General features: G+C 36.8%; 1 protein-coding gene across 11 annotated transcripts in view; it reads right to left on the bottom strand.

Moving 5' to 3' along the window:
- Window positions 1-21,259, bottom strand: part of ABCC9 (ATP binding cassette subfamily C member 9) — a 148,550-nt gene that overhangs the window by 74,635 nt on the left and 52,656 nt on the right. For all 11 annotated transcript variants that reach the window (XM_077870791.1, XM_077870799.1, XM_077870794.1 and 8 more), the window contains 4 exons: window positions 19,181-19,289; window positions 14,530-14,637; window positions 7,961-8,033; window positions 6,957-7,062 (listed from right to left, as the gene is read on the bottom strand). In XM_077870791.1, coding sequence (XP_077726917.1) covers window positions 6,957-7,062; window positions 7,961-8,033; window positions 14,530-14,637; window positions 19,181-19,289 — 396 coding nt within the window. The remainder of the gene's footprint in view (window positions 1-6,956; window positions 7,063-7,960; window positions 8,034-14,529; window positions 14,638-19,180; window positions 19,290-21,259) is intronic.

Genomic DNA, 21,259 nt, shown 5'->3' with positions numbered 1-21,259 from the left:
GCAAGACTAGACTGAAAGACCACAGTGGTTGTGGAGATCTGAAGGCAGTGCTTTGAATTCAGGTAACAGTGAATAATGAAGAGAAGTGGATACCTTCAGAGATACCTAGAATTGTGTGATGGACAAGATGGGAGGGGATGGAGGAGAAGAAGAAGTTGTGGATGGAGAACACAGATGAGGAAGTGCATATGTTAGGGGAAGATAGCAAATTCAACAGCAGACACATGCAGTTTGAGGTGTCAAGGGGTATCTGAATGATTGGAGAATTTGAAACTCACGAAAGAAATCTGGTAAATAAATGAAGACTTTGTGGTGATTTTCCCTCCTGATATATCCCTTAGATACCAAGGGCTTTGGAATCCATACTTTATTAGTGAAAAGTCAAAAAATGACCTCATAATAGAACACAGGTAAAAACCAGACAGACCTAAAGTCATAAAAAGCTATCTGATTGCCTGGCGAGTAAATACAGAGACAGAGAAGAAGCGGACAGAGTCAGAACCTGGAAAACATCACTATTTAATGAACGGCTAAGGAAGAGAAATCTACAAAAAAGTACCACGAGAAGCAGACAAGTGTACTGAGGTCAACTCAACTGTGAGTGGAAACTAAGCAAGGTGATCTTTTGAAGGAAAAAAGTATGAACAACAATGTCAAGTGGCCAGGAGATTAAGTAACATAATGATCAAAAAGTACCCAATGAATTTAAAAACTAGGATGTCACTGATGTGACTTAATAAAAATAGTTTCAGTAGAGTGGCAGAAGTAAAAATCAGGGTACAGTGAGCTACGGCAAGAGGAGAATAAGAGGAACTGGAAAGAATGAGTGAAGTTTTTTTTTTTTTTAATCTACAGAAGTAAAAGGCTAGAGTAGTAGCTGGAAGGGGCTCTGGGTTTAGATTAGAAAGATAGAGACAAGAGAGAGACACAGAGATAGAGACAGACAGAAATGGGAGAGTGATGTTTTTCCACAAATAAAAAATAGAAAAGAGCCAGGGGCTGGACTAGATGTAAAGCAGATAAAGAGAAAAAGACAACATGCTTTGGATATAGGGTACCTCAGTCTATTAAGGAGACCATCCACTTAAACAGAATGCAAAGGGACTAGAAGAGAAGCACATTTCAAACTACCTGGGAGAATAAGAGGCGGCTTTGTCAAAGAGATGATCTCTAAGTTGACACTGGAAAAAGAGTGAAGCTAACAATCTGAAGAAGGGCATTACAGAGGAAGTGGTTGCATTTGAGAAATACCTGCAGTTCAGAGTTACTGGAGCACAATAGTAAGGGTCAGGCTATGGCAGGATACACACTTAAAAAGTTAGACAGGGAGCAGATCATGAAAGTTCCTGGTATAATATACAAAGGTCTTTGGAAAATTTCTAGTACGCTTTGGCCAGTCAATTAAAAAAATTATCAGCAAGAGGTAATTAGATTTTCATGTCATAACAGTAGGAAGAAAGGTGAGGGAGTTATGACAGTGAGTAGTTCCGTTCACACATGCAATTCTTCTGAACTAGGCAAATTAAAAGAGGTGTAGAAATGTTAAGGACAGACATAAGAAAAGTGATTGGTTGGATTGTATGGGCAATGGAGAGAGAAGAATCTAAGCTGAACCTCTGAGCTCTGACTTGAGCACACACCAACTGATTTCAGTAGATAGGGACACACCCTTGCCAAGACACAGAGAAGTAGGTATTGGAGACATGAAGGATATAAGCTCAGTTTGAATGTGTTCAATATGCAGCTTATATAGGAGTTTTTGGAGGAGCTATGAGGTCTTCAGAAGAAAGATCTTGGCCAAAAATGTACATTGGTGTTTTTTTAATAGAGAAGAACTGAAGTCAAAGGTATAAATTAAGGGCCATGTAAAGGAAGAGGATCTCATAGCAGACCTCAGAAAGACTGAAGGAGAATCCTTCCCCACCTTCTAGCTCCACTTATATTGCAGCTCCTTACTTTTTTGACTCAATTTTGGTTTATCCTTAAAATATAAATTCAAGTATCATTCATTTATGCATTGCCCTAAAAAAGTCTTGTTGACCCCCACAGACTCAACCCAGTTAGGTTACCTATTATTTGTTCTTATAAAGCCCTGTACTTCTTCTTCCTGGTATTTATAAAAACTTAACCAAAGAATTACATATGAAAATATTTTCTTACTGCTTTGTGTCCTTCCCTGCTAAGCGTAAGCTTCATGATAACAGAGCCTGACTTCTTTTGCTCAGTTATTTTCCCCCAGCAACTGACACAGTGGTTTGCATGTCAAAGATATACTAGTACTAGAGTCAGAAAGATAAAGTAGATAGGGTTCCATTTGTAGGTAGACATCTTCATGAACAAATTAAAAAAAAAAAAAACGATTCTCATTTCCCATGAGTATTATTATAGTCTTTAACTTCTAGAGACCACCTCTACAACCTTCTCACAGCAATATGTTTAATAAAATTCAATTGTGGAGGACTATTTTTCTCTTCCAAAATAAACAGAATTGTCCCTGCCTTCTAACATCAGATCTTATTTGATTACATAAAATCACCAGATCCATGTCCAGACCCATCCTCCACCATTCGCTGTGGCAGTGAACAGCAATGGAAAACAAGAGAAAACAAAAAGGTCAGATGGAAAATCCTTTTCTGGAAAATGGCATAAGATTTCCCTTCTGCATGCAGAATTTGTGTGTTTTTTCCTTCAAGAGTAAAAATTATACTTGGTAGCTCACAACTTCAAGTATACAATGGGAAAAAGTGACTTTTGCAAGCTAAAATTTAGAATAATGGGAGCTAGATGTGGACATAAACATGCTGTATTATATCTAACCCAGGAAAACTGACTCAATGCGCGTTATTATTCCTTCAGGCAGGGTCACATGAAAAGGAACTTCTCAGTGCACCTGTCTTAGAATATGTGAACCACTGTTACAAAACTGATTATACCAAGACATTAGAAGATATGGGGCCCAATAGGAGGATGGTTGATGGCCTGGGTAAAGGGGAAAGAAAAAGAAAGGGAAACCAAAAATAAATGATGTCTATGTTTTGCATGATTACCACAGTTTATTACATATTCTAGACTCTCTCACTGGAACCACTCACTAGATAGAGCAGTTTGGTTCTGGCTCCTAAGATGTCAGTAGGAACTATTGTTTATCAAGACAATGATAAAGGACAAATTAACTCAGGCAGAACATTTTCTTTCCTTCCTTCCTTCCTTCCTTCCTTCCTTCCTTCCTTCCTTCCTTCCTCCCTTCCTTCCTTCCTTTCTTTTTCTCTTCTCTTCCTTTCCTTTCTTTTTCTCTTCTCTTCCTTTCCTTTCCCTTCCCTTCCCTTCCTTTCTTTTCTTTTCTTTTCTTTTCTTTTCTTTTCTTTTTTTCTTTTCTTCTTTCTTTTCTTTAAGATGTATTTCTTTATTTTAGAGAGGAGGGGAGGGGCAGAGGGCTACAGACTCTTGAAGCAGACTCCACACTGAGCACAGAGCTGGATGCAAGGCTGAATCCCACAACTCTGAGATCATCACTTGAGTCAAAACCAAGAGTCAGATGCTTAACCAACTGTTAACACCTAGGCACCCCAAAACATTTGCTTTTCAACAAAATCGAACACACCCAGATGCAGGAGTAAAAACCCTGGCATTCTGACAATTTTGGATAATTTTTTAGTCCTTTCCTCATCTCTCTCACCTTTCTCTTTTGGGACTACAACATGGCAGACTAGGTCAAAGGTAACAATTTCCAAAGAAACATCTATAGATGTCTTTGTGTACCTGGTTCTACCCATGTAGATGTGTCCTGGATGAGCAGCAGTACCTTCTTTCCCACCTAAATTAAATATGTATTGCTCTAATAGGGCAAAGTACTTTATTGGACTTCACTCATGCCAGTCTAATAAAGACATATTTAAAAATAAAATTCGTGCAACCAGGAATACATGCAATGGGGAAATAATGACAGCAAGGCACTTGATGCCTTATGCTAACATTTAGTTTATTGGGGTGTTGTGGGGTTTTTTGAGCTTTTTAATATATCAACCAATTCAGTCTGCTGAAGTAATGTACTTCTTAGCATTGGGACATCATCAGCCTATCAATATTGATCACTTCTAAGTTAGCTTTTCTCTAATAACATTTCTATGCCTTTCCTTATTGGATTAGGCACAACAGCCTCTCATGAAATGAAGAGTAATTACAAATAACTCTTTAAAAGAAGGTCAGTATTTTCTGAATATTTCTGATCTAAAAATATATTTTATCAGATATTAAAGATACCACGGTAGAAAATTCAGTAATCTTTGTAGTTAAAAGAAAAAAGAATTTGTGTTAGCTTATTCAATCTCTTAGAGGCTTAGTTTTAAGTTGTGTCTCTAAGCCTACACAAACATTATTTGGAGAAAATCTCAGTCCTTTTGCCATTAAGAAATGGGATTATTGTCTATGAAGGCAAGTGTTCATACAAAGATTATTTTTAAATTATGAGGATTTTATTAATCCTTAGAATTATCTTAAATCCTTTCTTATACCTTCCTCTTATTGGCTCCATCTCTAAGATACAATCTTTATTAGCTTTTCTTGATAGGGTTCATAAAAAATATTTCTTTTTAAAAAAAAAAACTTTATTTATTCATGAGAGACACACAGAGAGAGGCAGAGACACAGGCAGAGGGAGAAGCAGGCTCCATGCAGGATGCCCGACGCAGGACTCTATCCCAGGACTCTGGGATCATGCCCTGAGCCAAAGGCAGACGCTCAACCACTGAGCTACCCAGGTGTGCCGTACAAAGATTTCTTACCTCTGTTGAGTATGTGTATGTTCTTTTTTTTTATGTGTATGTTTTTAGCTCTAGTTTCATCTTTGCCTAGTTTTCATGAAGCTCAGAGTGGAATCTGTGCTCTACATTTTATAAATATGAAGGACCCCAGTGTTTGCATTGCTACCTAGTCATTTCTCAGATTATTTAAATCTTATTTTTTATGGATAGCTTTACCTTTATTTTTCAAGCTCTGTTATATTATGCTATTTTTTTAAGTATTTCTTTATTTATTTATGAGACAGACAGAGAGAGCAAATGGGAAGAGGGAGGTGGACAAGCAGACTCCCCACTGATCATGGAGCCTGATGTGGAGCTCATACCAAGTCAAGATAATGACCTGAACCGAAATCAAGAGTCAGATGCCCAACCAACTGAGCCACCCAGGTGCCCCATGCTCTGGTATTTTAGGTAAAATAATTCACTATCTTTATGAAACGAGATAGGATATCTTGTTCAAGAATACAAAAAAATGTAAATACTAGATTATGTAAAATACCTTACTATGTCTCATATCATTTATCTATCCACTAACAAAATAATAAAGATTATTAATGATAAGATTAGAGGTCGATCTGGCTCAAGTGGAATCTTAAATAATGCTAGAGAAGACTAGATTAGAAGAACATCCCAGAGGTCTGAAAATAAAATCTCAAGTTTCTCCTGCCACTGTTTCCCATTCTTCCTCTCTGTTTTAATGACAGTGAAACAAAAGTAAAAATAAAATCCAAACAACTTGATTATGGTCATACATGTCACAAAGTATAATTTAATCAAGTAAATCTGTTTTTCAAAACCCTGAGTGATCCAAGATGGAAGGAGATAGTGGCAGGGCAGATGCTTGGTACCTGACCTTTGTGATCAGTAAGAACTTGTCATGAAGCCAACTGCAGGTAGCAATTATTTACCAAGCTCTCTTCTGGATATTTACTAGACAGTTTTATGACTACGTTCTTTTAGGTTGGCCCACCAGGAATAAAATGTGCACTCAAAAATTCTCAGTTTTCTTCTTTCACCCATGATACTAAATATAGGATTTTCCAATTCTAATTTCACATCCACATATTTCCTTCTCTTAATTGGAGTTTAACATCGAAACCATTCTAAAAATGCCCTTAAATAGTCTTTATTCATTCTTGAGACATAACTGTCCATATAAACAGCAGAGTAAGCAACAGTAGAGCTCATAATGGTAGGTACAAAATATTAGCAAACATCTATAGATCTAGAGCAAGATTTCCTAACCTCTGCACAAATGACATTTGGGGCCAGTGATTCCTTGTTGTGTGTGGTGGGGAGAGTCTTGTGCATTGCAGGATGTTTAGCAACATTCCTAGCCTCTACCAATCAGATCAGAAGCAGCCTATTTTCCCAGTGTGACAACCAAAAATATCTTCCCTGGGAGCAAAACCACACATGGTTTGGAACCACCGGTCTACAATCCAGTTCTTAGATAAGCTGTAGCAAATTTCTTCACATACTGTTTATGGGGAATCTACTAAGTAGGTCCTAAATAAACAAGATAAACTCTTTATTGCACAATTATATAATATTCTAAGTCACTTTATTACTGCAATGTCCTTTGAAGACCGCAAGCCAATCATTCAAATATTCAGAAGAAGCCCCATGCTAGATATCTCTTTTTTCATGCCTTATGGTGACAGCAACATACTACTCTGACCTACCCATATCCCTCTTAATAGATACTTCTAGTGTCTACTTTAAATTAGGTGTGAAAAGAAATGACTTATTTCTCAGCCCCCTGTGAAAATTTTGGAAAAAATTATTTGGTATTTCTTTGCTGAGCACTGAACCATTACAGTTGTTTGCATTTAAGCTTTCTGAATATGTCAGTTTTCCATAACTTCTTTTAATACAGGATGAACTTTTAAATTATTTCTTTGAATGTTACTCATTTAACTTTGAAATTTTATCTTTACAATCCTAATCATACTAGTTTATACTATTTTAAACATCTGTGAGAAACTGTTTTGTAATTTTAAATTTATGACATTTAAGGTTTCCACTAAAAAGCTGTACCAATTTCAGAGGGGATCCTCAGATTCCTAACCTAGGAATCTATTGTTCTAATTTTTTCCCTTGGAAGATCATCAGATGTATGACAGAGCAATAGAAACCAATTAAAAATATACATACTTGCTCCAGTAAACTTTGCCTTCTAGTGTCTGCATCTCCCCAAGGATAGCAAGGAGAAGAGAAGACTTCCCACATCCCACCTGGCCTACAATCATGGTCAGTTGACCTAGAGAAATTAAACAAAGGAAAATAGCAGGAGCACATGGAATCCTTTTAGTAAGATAAAAGCAAAATATACTTAGAAAGGCTGATGTTTCAAAATCAATGGCCCACATTCGGTCTCTAACAATAACGTATATATTTGGCATAACTTCTTTCTCTGATACACAAGTTTTTTTGAGAAAGGAGAGAAAAATTAAAAGATATAGGTCTTTCTTTACTGTTTCCAACTATGAAAATATCTAACATTAATGAAAAGAACAATGAAAAAATTTCCAACATAATCTCAATTAGTTTTAATTTTATTACTCAAGTCATTCAGGAGAAGAAGGCAGTTTTGACTAAAATTGATAATTGGGATTAAAGGGATTTGAGCTGGTATTAAGACATCTTCTCCAGTTTCTTACCTTTATATGCATTTAAATAGAAAAATCCCAACCTATTGGCTATCAGGCCAGATCAAAAATGTATTTTTATTCAATTATCTAGACATCTCAAATAAAAATTATTGGGAATTTGAGCCTTAAATATCTTGAAAACTTTAGTTGTCTTCAGGAATAGAAAATAAATTTTATATAATTTTTAAATCCTTTCTCAAGCAAAACAAAAAATCAACTACCCCATTATTTAAAAGGACAAATCAGCAAATGAACTGATAATAGCTTATTTGGACAGTAAATAGCTAGTCCAAATGTCTAAGCACTCTGTAGCAAAAGGCAAGTCTTAGCATTTCCAATCATTTCTTACAATGATACAGTGGCTTGTGAGCTGCATGGTGCAAGTAAGCAACTAAAAATAACATTTATAATGTTTAAAAAGTATTTTTAAAACTAAGATCAATTATCTTGGAAATCAATGCATTTAATAATTAACAATTTAAAAAATGAGTAACAAAGAACTCTTACCTGTTGGAATTCGAATATCTATATTGGATAATGTAGCTAAACCACTGCCCCATGAAAAGTAACCATTTGTGACCTAGATAAGAAGAACATATAAATTAAGTTATAAAATTATGCCTATATTTGGTGTTAGAAGAATAATTCCAATTAAAATACATTTTCTCTTTAGAACACTGAAGACGTTCAGTACAAGGTAGAACACACAGTGGTGAAATTCTAATTTAGAGTTGTAGCTACTGATAAATAAATAAAGAAAAAAGAGTGTAAGTGAAAGGAGGTTCTTGGAATTAGTGATATTATAAAAAGGCTAAAAATTATAATTTTATCTGAAAATTTGGGATTACTAGACCATTTTCATGTGAGCATTCTTAAAAAGCAATCATCCCAAATATTTTTCAAACTAACCCCAACTTTGATTACTTTCTCACTGCTGGGCAATTCCCAGAATCCTGGTGATACTAGATATAGCGCAAAAATAATGACAAATTATTCCAACAAAATGACTCTTACCAATGAGGAAGGTTTTGTAATAAAGGAGTTCCCTGAACTGTGTGGATTTATCTCTATTCAGTGAAGTTAAAAGAAAGAATAAAAAGGAAGATAGGAATAACAGAAATGAGATAACATATCTTGGTAGGATAAACCTCAACAACCAACAACAAATCTCAACAAAGATTCCAAGACTTGCAGTCATCCAGTAATCTATTTACCAGGCATGAAGTGGACTTGATAGTTTTAATAGTTACAAAAATGGGAAATGAAAGAGGTACAACAGAACTAAAGGATAAAAGTTGCTTGAAAAGATCAGGCTGCAATTTTCCATGTAGGTTTTCTCTAGCTTGTAAGACGTAAGACATTAAGTAATATCCATCATATAGATGTCCATGAAATTAGCCCTGGAAGGAGGGTGGCATGGAAGGGCTGCATTACTGATTGAGTTACAAATATTTGCTGAGCACCCACTTTGTGTGAGGTGCTGTGTTCGTATTGATGTAGACTACAAAGAAGGTATAACATCTCCTCCCTCTTGCTTGGAAGTTGCAACCATCTGAGTAAATAAACCAGAAGCAAGTACAATACAAGACAGTACAGGATAACTAACAAATAGAAAGGACAGGCAGACAGTAAGTGTAACAGAAAGAAAACCATCATGGTTCAAAAAGAAAACCTTTCATGTCTGAGATGGAGTTTAAAATTTTTTTGGAAGAGGAGGTCTTTAGCTAGTTTTGGAAGTTATACTGAATTTCAGTAAAGGCATTTGGGGCATAAAGAACTACGTTACAAACAGGCACAAGATCAGAGAACTATGAAATATGTTGCGGGAAATAATGAATAGAGCTGGCTGGGTCAGAGGTTTAAGATACTGTGGCTAACTGACAAATGATGCACCGAGAAAGTAAACAGCCTGAGGATCTCTGTTTCTCTGAGGCTCCAAGAGCTGCAAATATAACCAGATTTGGAAGTAGGCCAGCATGGAACTGAGAAAGGCCCTCCCCAACAATCTCGTGTTTTCAGCGAACTGGGAGCGGAGCTTATCTGCACAGAGAGGAAGCCAAAGGGGACCTGGAAGGAGGTGAGAAGACAGTGCTGACAGCTGACAAGCTGTGGGAAGCTGAAGAAACTAATGCTGATGGGAGGTATATAAAGGGTCACCAGGAACTACGAAGGGGCAGCAGGGCAGGGAGACCATAAATGTGTGGCTCAGCCAACCAGTACCTTGTGTCACTTCCTCTACAGTGCTAGCAGCCTGTTCTAGAAGTGTCGAAGGCATGAGGTTGGACTGCTTACGGAAGGTGTTGACGGACCGAAGGAAAAGGAAGGGGCTCAAGTTGCTGGACATCTCCATAAGGTTAAAAAGCAATGTTAGCGGGCAGCTCGGGTGGCTCAGTGGTTTAGTGCCGCCTTCAGCCCAGGGCATGATCCTGGAGACCCGGGATCGAGTCCCATGTCAGGCTCCCTGCATGGAGTCTGCTTCTCCCTCTGCCTGTTTCTGCCTTTCTCTCTCTGTGTGTGTCTCTCATGCATAAATAAATTTTTTAAAAAAATGTAAAGCAATGTTAGCAAAGGTGAGGCCCAAGAAAGCTGGAGCTAAGGCTTTGGGGTCAGTGACTGACCAACATGGTAGTGTTTAAGATTTTGGAGGAGCAGCAGTGTCAGGTGGTGCCAGATGTGACACAGGCCAGGTTGTAGAAATGGAGTGAGAGCAGAGTAAGAAGTTTCTGGGCTGGGATACTAGAGAGCTGTGCACTTGGAAGTTTAAACCACATCCGTGCATGGCAACAAGTAAGCTAGAGAGATGGACAGGGAAATGGGCACCCAAAATCTTCAGCAATGGTGCAGAGTGATCGTGAGGTCCTTTGACAAGAGATGTGAGAAAGGTCGACAAAGCCAAAACCTCACAGGGCATGAGAGTGGAAAAGATATGGTCTGAGAGCGGCAGGGAGGAGCCAGAAGAGTGCAGTGTCCCTACAGAGAAACAAAAGAGGGAATAATCTCCACTCAAGGGGGATGATAGAAGAGGGTTAAAGTTAATCTCTCCTGCTGCAGTCTGCACTTCCACTCTCTCCTGCCTTTTACAAAACAATCTCATGTCTCCTCCAGGGTTAAAATCTTAGGCTTTCCTAACTAGTTGTTTGACCTTGGAAAATCAGTTAACATACAATTCTTTGCAAAGATTCATAAAAGAGTGAGTACAAAAATGATCCTCATGGCATGGTCTGTGATAGAGGGATGATGGAGGCAAAGCCAGCGTCCATCTCTAGGGGATAAGGAAAATGCAGTGATGCATACTACAGAATACAAGAATGTTGTAAGAAAGAGCAAACCATCCTAAAAACATTTCAGGAGACTGAGAGCACGTAGATTCTTATTATCTATTTTATAAGAATATGAGTATGCTTAGGCACATATCTTGAACACATTAGAGCTGGTACTATAATGGTGGGGGAGGAGGTGGTGGGGAGCGGCACAAGAGTGAGGATTGGGGATAGGAGGAAAGAATGAAGAATGTATTAAAAGTAAAGGAAGGAAATGGACAGATGCAAGTTAACCTACTGCATGATCCATTTATATAAAATATCCAGAACAGATAAATCCATAAAGACAGAAAGCAGATCAGTGGTTGCCAGAGGCAAGGCAGAAGGGTAAATGGGGAGTGACTGCTTTATGGGTATGGGATTTCCTTTTGGGGTAATGAAAATATTTTGGAATGGGAGAGAGGCAGTGGTTGCACAATATTGTGAATGTACTAAATGCCGCTGAATTGTTCACTTTAAAATAGTGAATTTTATGCTATGTCAATTTTACCCCAATTAAATAATTTTTGAAAATTTAGAGGAAGGACCTTACACAGACCATTGTCCATTTCCTCCTGCTGAAAATAAGCAAAAAAAAAAAAAAAAAAAAAAAAAAAGTAAAAATGCTGAATAAAATGTAGTTTGTAAAGAAGTTCATTAAAGCAAGGAGTAAGGAAATACCAGTCCAAGTATAAAGAAAAAGACAAATTCAAAGCTGTAAGCCCTGAAGTACCTAAGCCTCTTTCTCACAAAGGGGATAAGAATAGCTAAGATATTTTAGGGAAAAAAAAACCAATAACATACAAAAACTTGTCCTAAAATATATTAATGCTTATTAGAAAGTTATAATGATCATAACAATGGGATTTGGGACACAGAAACAGAAAAATAAATAAAGGCCAGCAATCAGTTCAGACATATAAAGATCCCTGATGTGTTTATAAAGCTACACTGAATGTCAGAGGGGACGGTAATTTGGTATGTGGGATGAGGACAACCAAATGTCACATAAAAAATTAAATCAGACCTTACTGACTCACAACTAAATGTAATAAAATTACTACCACTAAATTTACTACTGGTAAATTTCAACCAAAACTATTTGTTACTGATTTCCATGCTACATCATATCCCTACTTCGTACCAGACACAAAAATGGATCAGAGTTCGATTCAAGAACTAAAAGTGAAAGATGTAGCTTCAAAGATTTTAGGAGCTGATATAAATCATCTTCATGACCTCTGGTAGGAAAAGTTTTCTTAAAGGAGACAAAAAAAGCATCAGCCATAAGGAAAAGTTGTATAAACCAGACTACCCCAAATTAACAACTTTTGATAAGATAAAGCCAAGCTGTAAATGGAAGAAGAGTTCTGTAACATATAACTGCCCAAACAGTTAAAGTATAAAGAAGTAGCACCCACAGTTTTTTAAAGGGGGAGGGAATAAGCTGGCAAGTCACAAAAGGGGAAACCAAAACCCACATGGCCAAGGTATACATGAAAAGATCCACAACCTCATTAGGAATCAGAAAAGTGCAAATAAAAACCACAAAATACAATTGCACCTCCTCACATTATACACTTTGGCAAAATACTGGAAGCACTGGTGAAAATGCGGAGCAACTGGAACTCTCAACCACTGTTGGTGGAAGTGTAAACTGGCACAACTGCCTTGGGAAACAGTTCTCCATGAACTTGGAAAGTTGATGATCCACAGACCCTGTGACTTGGCAATTATTCACAATAGCCCCAGATTGAAAAATAATCAAAAGCCCATCAAGAGTAGACCAGACAAAGAAATTTCGGCACATTCATACATTGAAATGCTACACAGCAATGAGGATGAAGGCAGTGTGGCTTCACGTGACAATCTGGAATGAACTATACATACGTAATGAGCAAAAGAAGCAAATGCACACACACACACACACACACACACATATTTAAACTTCAAACAACTCAAATATGTTTTAAGGGAAGAAAGCATAGCAGGGGTCAAGAGGAAATGATGACTATAAAAGTCAGGGTGGCAACTGGTTCTTGGAGAGATATGAGAGAGAACAGAAAATATGCATGTTGGGAAGGCCTTCAGAAGGAACTAGTGAAAAAAAAAAAAGAAGGAACCAGTGATTTTTTTTTCTTGCTGGTTGCACAGGGGTTCACTTTTTCATTAACTGGTGCATATACATTTTATGTACTTCTCTGGAGGCATGTTCTATTTCACAATAAAAAGAAAGATTTAAAAAAGACAAATGAGTTATTACCAACTTGAAAATTTCCACCACAAATAAAAACTTAAAAACTTGATGGTGGGCGTGACACTGTGCTCAATTGCTAAGTGCCCATTGCTAAGCAGTTTTGTGGGATTTTTGGGGGGTTTTTTTGTTTTGTTTTTTTTTTGTTTTTGGCGGAGTTTTTTTTGGTGCATGAAAGGTCAACTTTAGAAAAACAAATGATAGCTCCATTTTTTTTTTTACATTCAAAATAAAAACAAATTTAGTAAGGCACATGGAAAAGATGTATTTTTAGACTCTTACTATATTGAATAGAAAATGTCAATAAAGAAACTGATCCTGTTTCTTTAGTCATGCATATATTACTTATTACCTGGGCATAAAAATAAGAAGCACAGAGGGCCCTTCCTAGTCTTTTGTCTCGTACTTTGTCATAGCCTAGTCCTCACACCCTACCCACACATTGTTAAGGAACTACTAGAACTATTTATTTTTTCAATGATGCCCAGGTCTCTCTCTCTTCGTCCACCCACTCCGTCTCTCTCTCTATATATATTTTTTCTTTTCATTCACAGGTGACATATATTAGCTTTGAAATAACCATACTAAAATGGCATCCCCACCACAAGCTGGGCAAACCACAGCTCAGAGAGGCAAAGTAATTTGCCCAAAAGTCACATATCAAATCGATGGTAGAGGTTGGGCTAGCATTTGCTTATCCCATCCAATAACACAACATTTGTTCCAACTGCTAAGTGCCTATCATAAGACAAGAACTGTGTCAAGCAGTACAGACAGAGATTTAAATGTAGCCCTCGGCAATATTCTACTCTGAGAGATGAGGCTCCCTCACTCTCTGACGGGCCTAGGCAGCACAGGGAGTTGGACAAGCCCAGCAGGCAACACACTTTTCTAAAAGGGCTAATTTCCAGGACTCTGGCCACACCAATGTCCAAAAGCCCTTGACTGCTCAAGGCATCTGTTCCTGCATAGCACTGACCCCTCTTTGGACCCACGATCAATCGTCAGCTGGTTATCCCCTGGTGGCCTGTTCTACCTAAGCACACTTGCCTTGGGAGAGCACAAAAAGCTGTTTGAAATGAGATCAAAGGCACTCCTGGGAAGCGAGGGGAACGCGTGCAACACTGGCCTAAGCATCCCTTGGTCAAAGACAACTACTACCTAATTTATTTCCTTAAAACCTGGATTTATAATATCAGTGTTCTCTATAAATCAATTTGCTGGGTAGAGGAACATAAGAGTATGAACGGAAATACGCTGGAGACTAGCTGCTAACGCAGATTCAGAAGAAAGTCTCATACTCCAGTTATTAAAGCAGAGCTGCTGGAGCAAGAAACGTGGTCGGGAGGCCACGTAGAACTGGCAATTAAACTCATCGGAACACTTTTGGAAATGCTATGAGGACTGGTGAACACTGTAAGGAGACTCTAAAGACTCAATTTTAGGACACTTTTACAGAACTTTACCATAAAAGAGTAACATAAATGTTTCTATTCAGGCAACAATCCAGGAAGTAAAATAACCTTTATTGCAATGTCCTCTGTCTCTATGGGACGTAGACGCCGTGTTGATTGCTCATAGCTGTCCAGGTGATATCTTCCAGGCTGCTTCCTGTTTATAGTTTTCGGCTGCTGCATTCCAAATGGAAAAAAACACAAGTTGAAACTTTATATTTAAAAAAAAAAAAGGACATTTTACTGAACATTAACTCATATTGCTACTTCTCCTTTTGAATTCCAAGAAAAAGAAAGAAGTAAAGTGAATGTGATATTTTAATTCTTTCAATGGCCTCTCCAAAAAAAAAAGGGCAAACAATAACAAAAAGCATTAAGCTATCGTTTTAAACCTAATTCACAAGGTTTTTCATAAAAATGAAAATACAAAGATGTGATACTTGCAACAGATGGAATTTAAAGTGCGAGTCCCAAACTGGGTTTTGGATACTCCTTCTCCAGCTCTACAGATGAATACACTCAGGCAGTAAAATACTGCATGTGTCAAAAGGCAAGCAGACGGACTCAGGTGAAACTAGAATCTACTTGTGAGGCCATCTGGGCTTGTAAATGCTCCAACAGTACATTTTTGATCACCCTTTGAATCATGAGGATTTTGAATCTCATACACTCATAATTCACATCGAGCTACATACACATCACCCAAGCATCCACTGCGGAGTGAAAAAAAAAAGGCATAATTATCTCAGATTTTTTTGGCCCAAATATGTTTGTATATTGTTTCATAAGTATATAAACATTATATAATGCTGATGTAAGTAAGTATAATAGAATGATCCAGTCTTTCTCAAATGTTATAGCATTGTTCCTGGTCAAAGGACTAAAGCATTCATTATAAAGAGGATGCCAGCTGAGGTTAGACAGTTTTCCCATCTTAAAAGGAACTTAGAAATAGAAAGAAAAGAAATAGAAATTTGTTATTATCTAAATTTAACTTCAATGTCATGTAGATAGAGACAAATGACTAAAGAGAAGGTAGAAAATTCAGCTCTGGAAACCTCTAACTTAGAAAAACTTATAAGCTCAAAATTTGTGCCAGGAGTCTAGTGAACACGTATTTCAACAAAAATAATTATCTATCTTACTAAATACCTTAAAAGTTTTATGAAGGCTAAATAATAATATACTTTAAAACTGTTAAATTACCTATAAAAGCAAAGTATTCTAGAATTGTGAAACTTTCTTTTTTGGCCTGGAATTGCAGGTTTAGCTTTTTGAAAAATCCACTGAATTCTACTATGGGAATTAGAGATGTCCTCAAATAATGCGTAACTTAATCCAAACAAGATACTGGCTTTTCCAATTTCCATCAACTGTCATATCAACAGAACATCAAATGATCAAATAGTACATTGCTAGGCTACGTGCAAATAAATACAGATTAAAAAGGTGCTGAGAAAAACTAACAGTGCTTCTGTCACGTAGAAAATACCAAATTCATTCTAACTTAAAAAAAATAGATTGTTCTTGAAATTTTATTTTAGTTCTGTTATTCTTTTCACAATCTCACAGATGACCCCGGAAGTATGTTGCGTGAGATGTAAAAAGCCAGTATCTTTCTCAGGAGACAGGTCTATGCCTTTACGTAAATCGACTTCTTCTAGAGTCTTTAGTTCTATAGTAGTATTGCCCCAGAGGTCCAAAAGGAATGACGTCATGTTCTTCACAAAACTAAGGAGAGGGTGGGAGGAGGAGATGTGTTGACAGAGATTTGAGTCGGAGTTCCACAGATGTAATTTGAAGAGACTTTGGCTCTAGAATGTCACTAATTCTCCATGGAGATTCTACAGCCAAAACCACTTAACTCTAAGCTTTTACAGAATACATAGCATCTTAAGCTCTCAAGAAGAAGTTTCCATTAGTGTTATTTTCAAACACACAGCTTTTTTCACTCCATTTTAAAAAGTTTGTCGTTTGTGGTTTGGCCCATCAGCAGTGATGAATGACCCTGAAAGACATCAGAAGTCCAGTCTGGTTTCAATAACCCTGAAGATATTGAATACATTTGAAGGGGATTCTTTTTTCCTTCCAAAAACCTTTTCTCAGTTCAATTTTTCTTCTATCCCTCATCTCATACAAAAAGTTATTTAAATTTCCCTAACTCCATAAACTTGACCTCCTACATCCTCATTCTTGAGGTCATCCACTCTGCTCATCCCCACATCTCTGAAAGATGATCTAATAAGTTCTTTGGTAATCTCCTATAATCCAAAGGATGACAACAGTGGTTCTAAGCAACTTGACTTTCCTGCTGCCTCAAAGTGTAGACACTCTATAATGTGTTCTGTCTTGCTGTCTATGTCCACACAATAGCAAACAAGCATTCTGAGGCATGGTTACCCCAGTGTATACAGGACTAGGTGGTAGTTCATTCTCAGACAAAATCACACTTGCTCAATAAAATAACAGAGAGTAAAGTAAAACTCCAGAAAAGCAGTAGAAGACAGCAAGTCTAAATATAGATGAGTGCTCATCTCAACTATTTTTAGCAGTTTTAAACATGATGTAAAGAAAAATTTAATATAGATTGACTTTCTGGTAAAAAGACTTTCCAAGCCTCAATTAATTCCAGCCAGAAGATTGCATGTGTAATTTTGTTTGGTTACAAAAATAGTAAATATATTCATATTTTTGTCTAATAGTAACATGAATCACTAATATCAATTTTAACATGACTCATTTTAGAATAACATCTTTCTATTTTATTGTTATGAAATGTACATATTAATTTTAAAGACTTTCTTCAGAATTTTTCAGACACATCTTTCAAGAAAGTGATGTGAATCAGTCTCATTGATTTAAATATCTAATGGCTAATGACTCTTACAATTTACATCTCCAATGCTGACTTCTCTTAGATGTCAATGAATATCTCAAAATTATCATGTGCAGATAATCCTCTTGATCCCACCTCAACACCAATCTACTCACTTCTCAGCCTCCCTATCCATCCTATCAGGTCTTTATCAACTCAACCTTAAAAAAAAATACGCTGAATTTGATCACTTTCTCACAATGTCCACTGCAACTGCCACAAAAAAAACCCTAATTCTAACCATCATCATTTCTTGCCTATGTTATTGTAATAATTTTCTTACAGATCTATCTGTTCTACTCTTGTTCCCACTGATTACTGGCAACCCAGTAGCCAAAGTGATCTTTTAAATCACTGATACATATTTTAAATCACTGATCTTTTATTTTTTCAAAAGATTTTATTCATCCATTTGAGAGAGACAGAAAGAATAGAGGACAGAGAGAGCATGAGCAGGGCGGGGAGGGGTAAAGGGAGAGGGAGAAGCAGACTTCCCACTAAGCAGGAAGCCCAACTCGAGGTTCAATCCAGGCCCCAGGATCACAACCTGAGGCAAAGGCAGAGGCTCAACCGACTGAGCCACCCATATGCCCCAATCACTGACCTTTTAAGACCTTTATATATATATAACCTTTATATATATTAATATATATATAAACCATTTATATATATAAAGGTTTATATATATATATTATATATATGTATGCATACATATATATCAGGGTTTAAAGCCCTCCAATGGTTTTCTATTGCATGTGAATACAATCCAGACCCTCCATCCTTGTTCTTATCCTATCTCTCCATTTCTCACCAGGCTTCAACCAAAGTGTCTCTCTGTTCCTTGAACACACCAAATTCATTCCCACCTCAAATTCTTTGCATCAACTGGCTCTCTGCCTGAAATGTTTTCTTCCCCAGATCTTTGCTAAATATACCAAGCAAGTATGTACTCTTTATTCAGGTCTCAGCCCAAATGACAGCTCTTCAGAGGGGGCCTTTCTGGGAAATGATCACCTGGCTTCCAGCATCTCAGTCACTCTCTCAGACCCTATTTTATTTTCTTCCCAAAGTTAAATTATCTCACTTTTTAAACTTTTTTATCATCTGACTTCTTCCTTTAAGAAAGCTAACTGTGACAAAAGGAGCTTATTTTCCTTCTTTATAGCTATGTCTCTAAGGTACAGGGTAGCCAATAAGTCTAGAAACATAGGCAAATATATGGTACATGTCATATTACACATAATATAAGACAAAGTAATATTGAACATGTTTCCAGGCTGTATGTAGATACTGAGTAAATATTTATGTAATGGATGAATAAATTGGTTCAGGAGTTAACAAGACTCGGGTTTTAATTCTGGCTCTGCTGCTTACTAATTTTGACTTTATTCAAGCCACACAATACAGAAACTCAATATTCAGTTGGAAGATAAAGATAAGGTAATACTAAGTGAGTCAAAAGATGTAATGCTTTAAAAGCACTTTTTAAACTAAAAAGTATAATATAGCTAAAAAGTATTGAAAGAATATGATGTGGGAATTATTAAGCTTTTATTTAGTAGTATTTTTATATAAAGTTTGGGGTAGACAATCTTTTAATTATTTTTTCAATTGAACATGTGCTCAAAGAATTGGGATAATTCTTTGATGATTTCTAATGACAAGCCTTATACATTTGTTGATAAATTTTAGACTATTGAAGTTTGTTGTAGAAACAGGTGGCAATTTTTCTTGATATAGGTTAAAAGTAAAGCTTATAATTTCTTCTAATGGCCCTCATATAAAATCATCCAATTTTGGGACTGTTGCCTAATCACAGCTTCAATAATAAGAAAAAGCACTTACCACTCCAGTGTGTTTCTTACAGGACTCAAAAGGAAGAGAACCTTCACCAGTTCGCCAGCTATCCTCACCAATCTCATCACTCAAGAGAAACTCATTTAACTTTTGTACACTGAAAAAACCAGCCAAACAAACACAAAAAAAAGGGGTTAAAAATAAAACCACCAACAATGAAGCTCTACCAAAATAAACAAGCATTTCCCTCACTCATTACCATGTTGAGCAAGCCACCTCCAAGTGGCCTTCCTTTCTGAAGACCCACTGGGAATTCAGCTTCAGTTCGGAGTAACAAGCATCCTAACTAAATTGCCCAAAAATTATGGGCTCCCAGGACCTGGGACCTTCAGTTCTAAAAGCAGAAAAGTCTCATGAAAACCAGAAACAATTTGTCACCCTTTGAATGCAGCCAAATTTTTTTTGCACTTTTTTTTTTAACAGATATGTCTCTTGTCAAAGACAGAGTTGAGGAATTTAAAACAGAATGGTCTAAAATAATAATGCCAATTATTCTAATTTTACAAACAAGGGGAAACAAGTTATAGAGAACCTAATAGCCTGCTTAAAATCATTTAGCATATAGAGGCTTCTGGGTGGTTCAGTGGTTGAGCGTCTGCCTTTGGCTCAAGGCGTGATCCCAGGGTTCTGGGATGGAGTCCCGCTAGGGAGCCTGCTTTTCCCTCTGCCTATGTTTCTGCCTCTCTCTGTGTCTCTCATGAATAAATAAATAAAATCTCTCTCTAAAAAAAAAAAAAAAGAAAAGTCAAACTTAAAAAAAAAAAGCATTTAGCATATAACACAGATCTGGGGCCCATGACCATTCTGTTATCTTGCTTAAGCACTATACACTACACATATTTTCTGAACCTAGAAAGAAGACAGGCCTCTGCTCAGGGTTGGCCAAGGACCAATAGCATCAGCATCTCTAAGAGCTTACCAGAGACTCTCAGGCCCCACCCAAAAGCTACTAAATCAAAATACTGATTTTCACAAGATCCAGAAATGCTTCATAAGCACATCACAGTATGAGAAGCCCGGCTCTAGAACAGTGGTTTACAAACATTCTTTATTATGGTCTCCTTGGGCAGGGTGCAAGACTCCTTGTTCTAACTACGCCTCCCCTTCTTACTTTTTCAAGCTAGTGTTATAGAATCAGGAGCAAAAAGAAAGAACCAAAGAAACAACAACATGATTTGAAAACATGCTCCTATAAATAAAATAATATGCTAAAGAAAGTTCTGCGAGGTTGTAAAAGAAATGCTCCTTTTAGTGTGCTAGGATGCTGAAAGTGAACAAACTAATTTGGCATATGCAGTATCAACCACAGGGGAAATATTGCCTTTGGTAGGAAACTGGAAAATAAAGATTTGAAACAAAAAAATTATTATATTTTTTCACTTGAGCTTGCAGTCAAGTTAAGCGCTTCCAAATAGGTCTGCAAAGCTTGTTGTCTCTGTGTGTATATGTATGTGGCAGACTAATAAAATAGAGAAAAGTAAATTTAACTGTCTTTTGCCTACCATCTTTAAGGCCGGTGGCCTCACATGCCATAGAAACTGCTTCTTTTCACTGGAAACATAAAGGTGAATAAATTCTTCACGGAATTATTATACATAATGCTAATAAGCCAGGCACAATAAAATAAAATAAACCCCTACAAATAGTGTCTGATTCTACCTATATGAGGTACCTAGAATAGTCAAATTTATAAAAATTTGAAAGTCATTGGTGGTTTCCAGGGGCTGGGAGAAGAGGCAAATATTGTTACTGTTTAATGAAAACAGATTCTAATTTGGGGAGATGAAGAAGTTCCAGAATGGATTGTGGTGATGGCTGCAAAGCAATGTGTACATACTTAACGTGACCGAACTATACACATAAAATGGTTTAAATGGTAAATTTTATGTTACATATATTTTACTATTTAAAAAAGAATTTCAGATACCTCAACAACAAAAAGATGAGCTTCAGTTTGTGTACTCTTTTTGAGTCTTGGTCAGCAAATATTGGCCATATGAATTGGAAAGCCAGTATTAGAAATGCCTTATGAAATGCGAGTTTATTTCTCTTAAATGACAGTTATCT

Source organism: Canis aureus, chromosome 25, assembly GCF_053574225.1.
Source record: "Canis aureus isolate CA01 chromosome 25, VMU_Caureus_v.1.0, whole genome shotgun sequence".
Classification (NCBI taxonomy): Eukaryota; Metazoa; Chordata; class Mammalia; order Carnivora; family Canidae; genus Canis; species Canis aureus.
The sequence above is the reverse complement of the archived record's forward strand: the minus strand, read 5'-3'. Positions and strand labels throughout refer to the sequence as shown.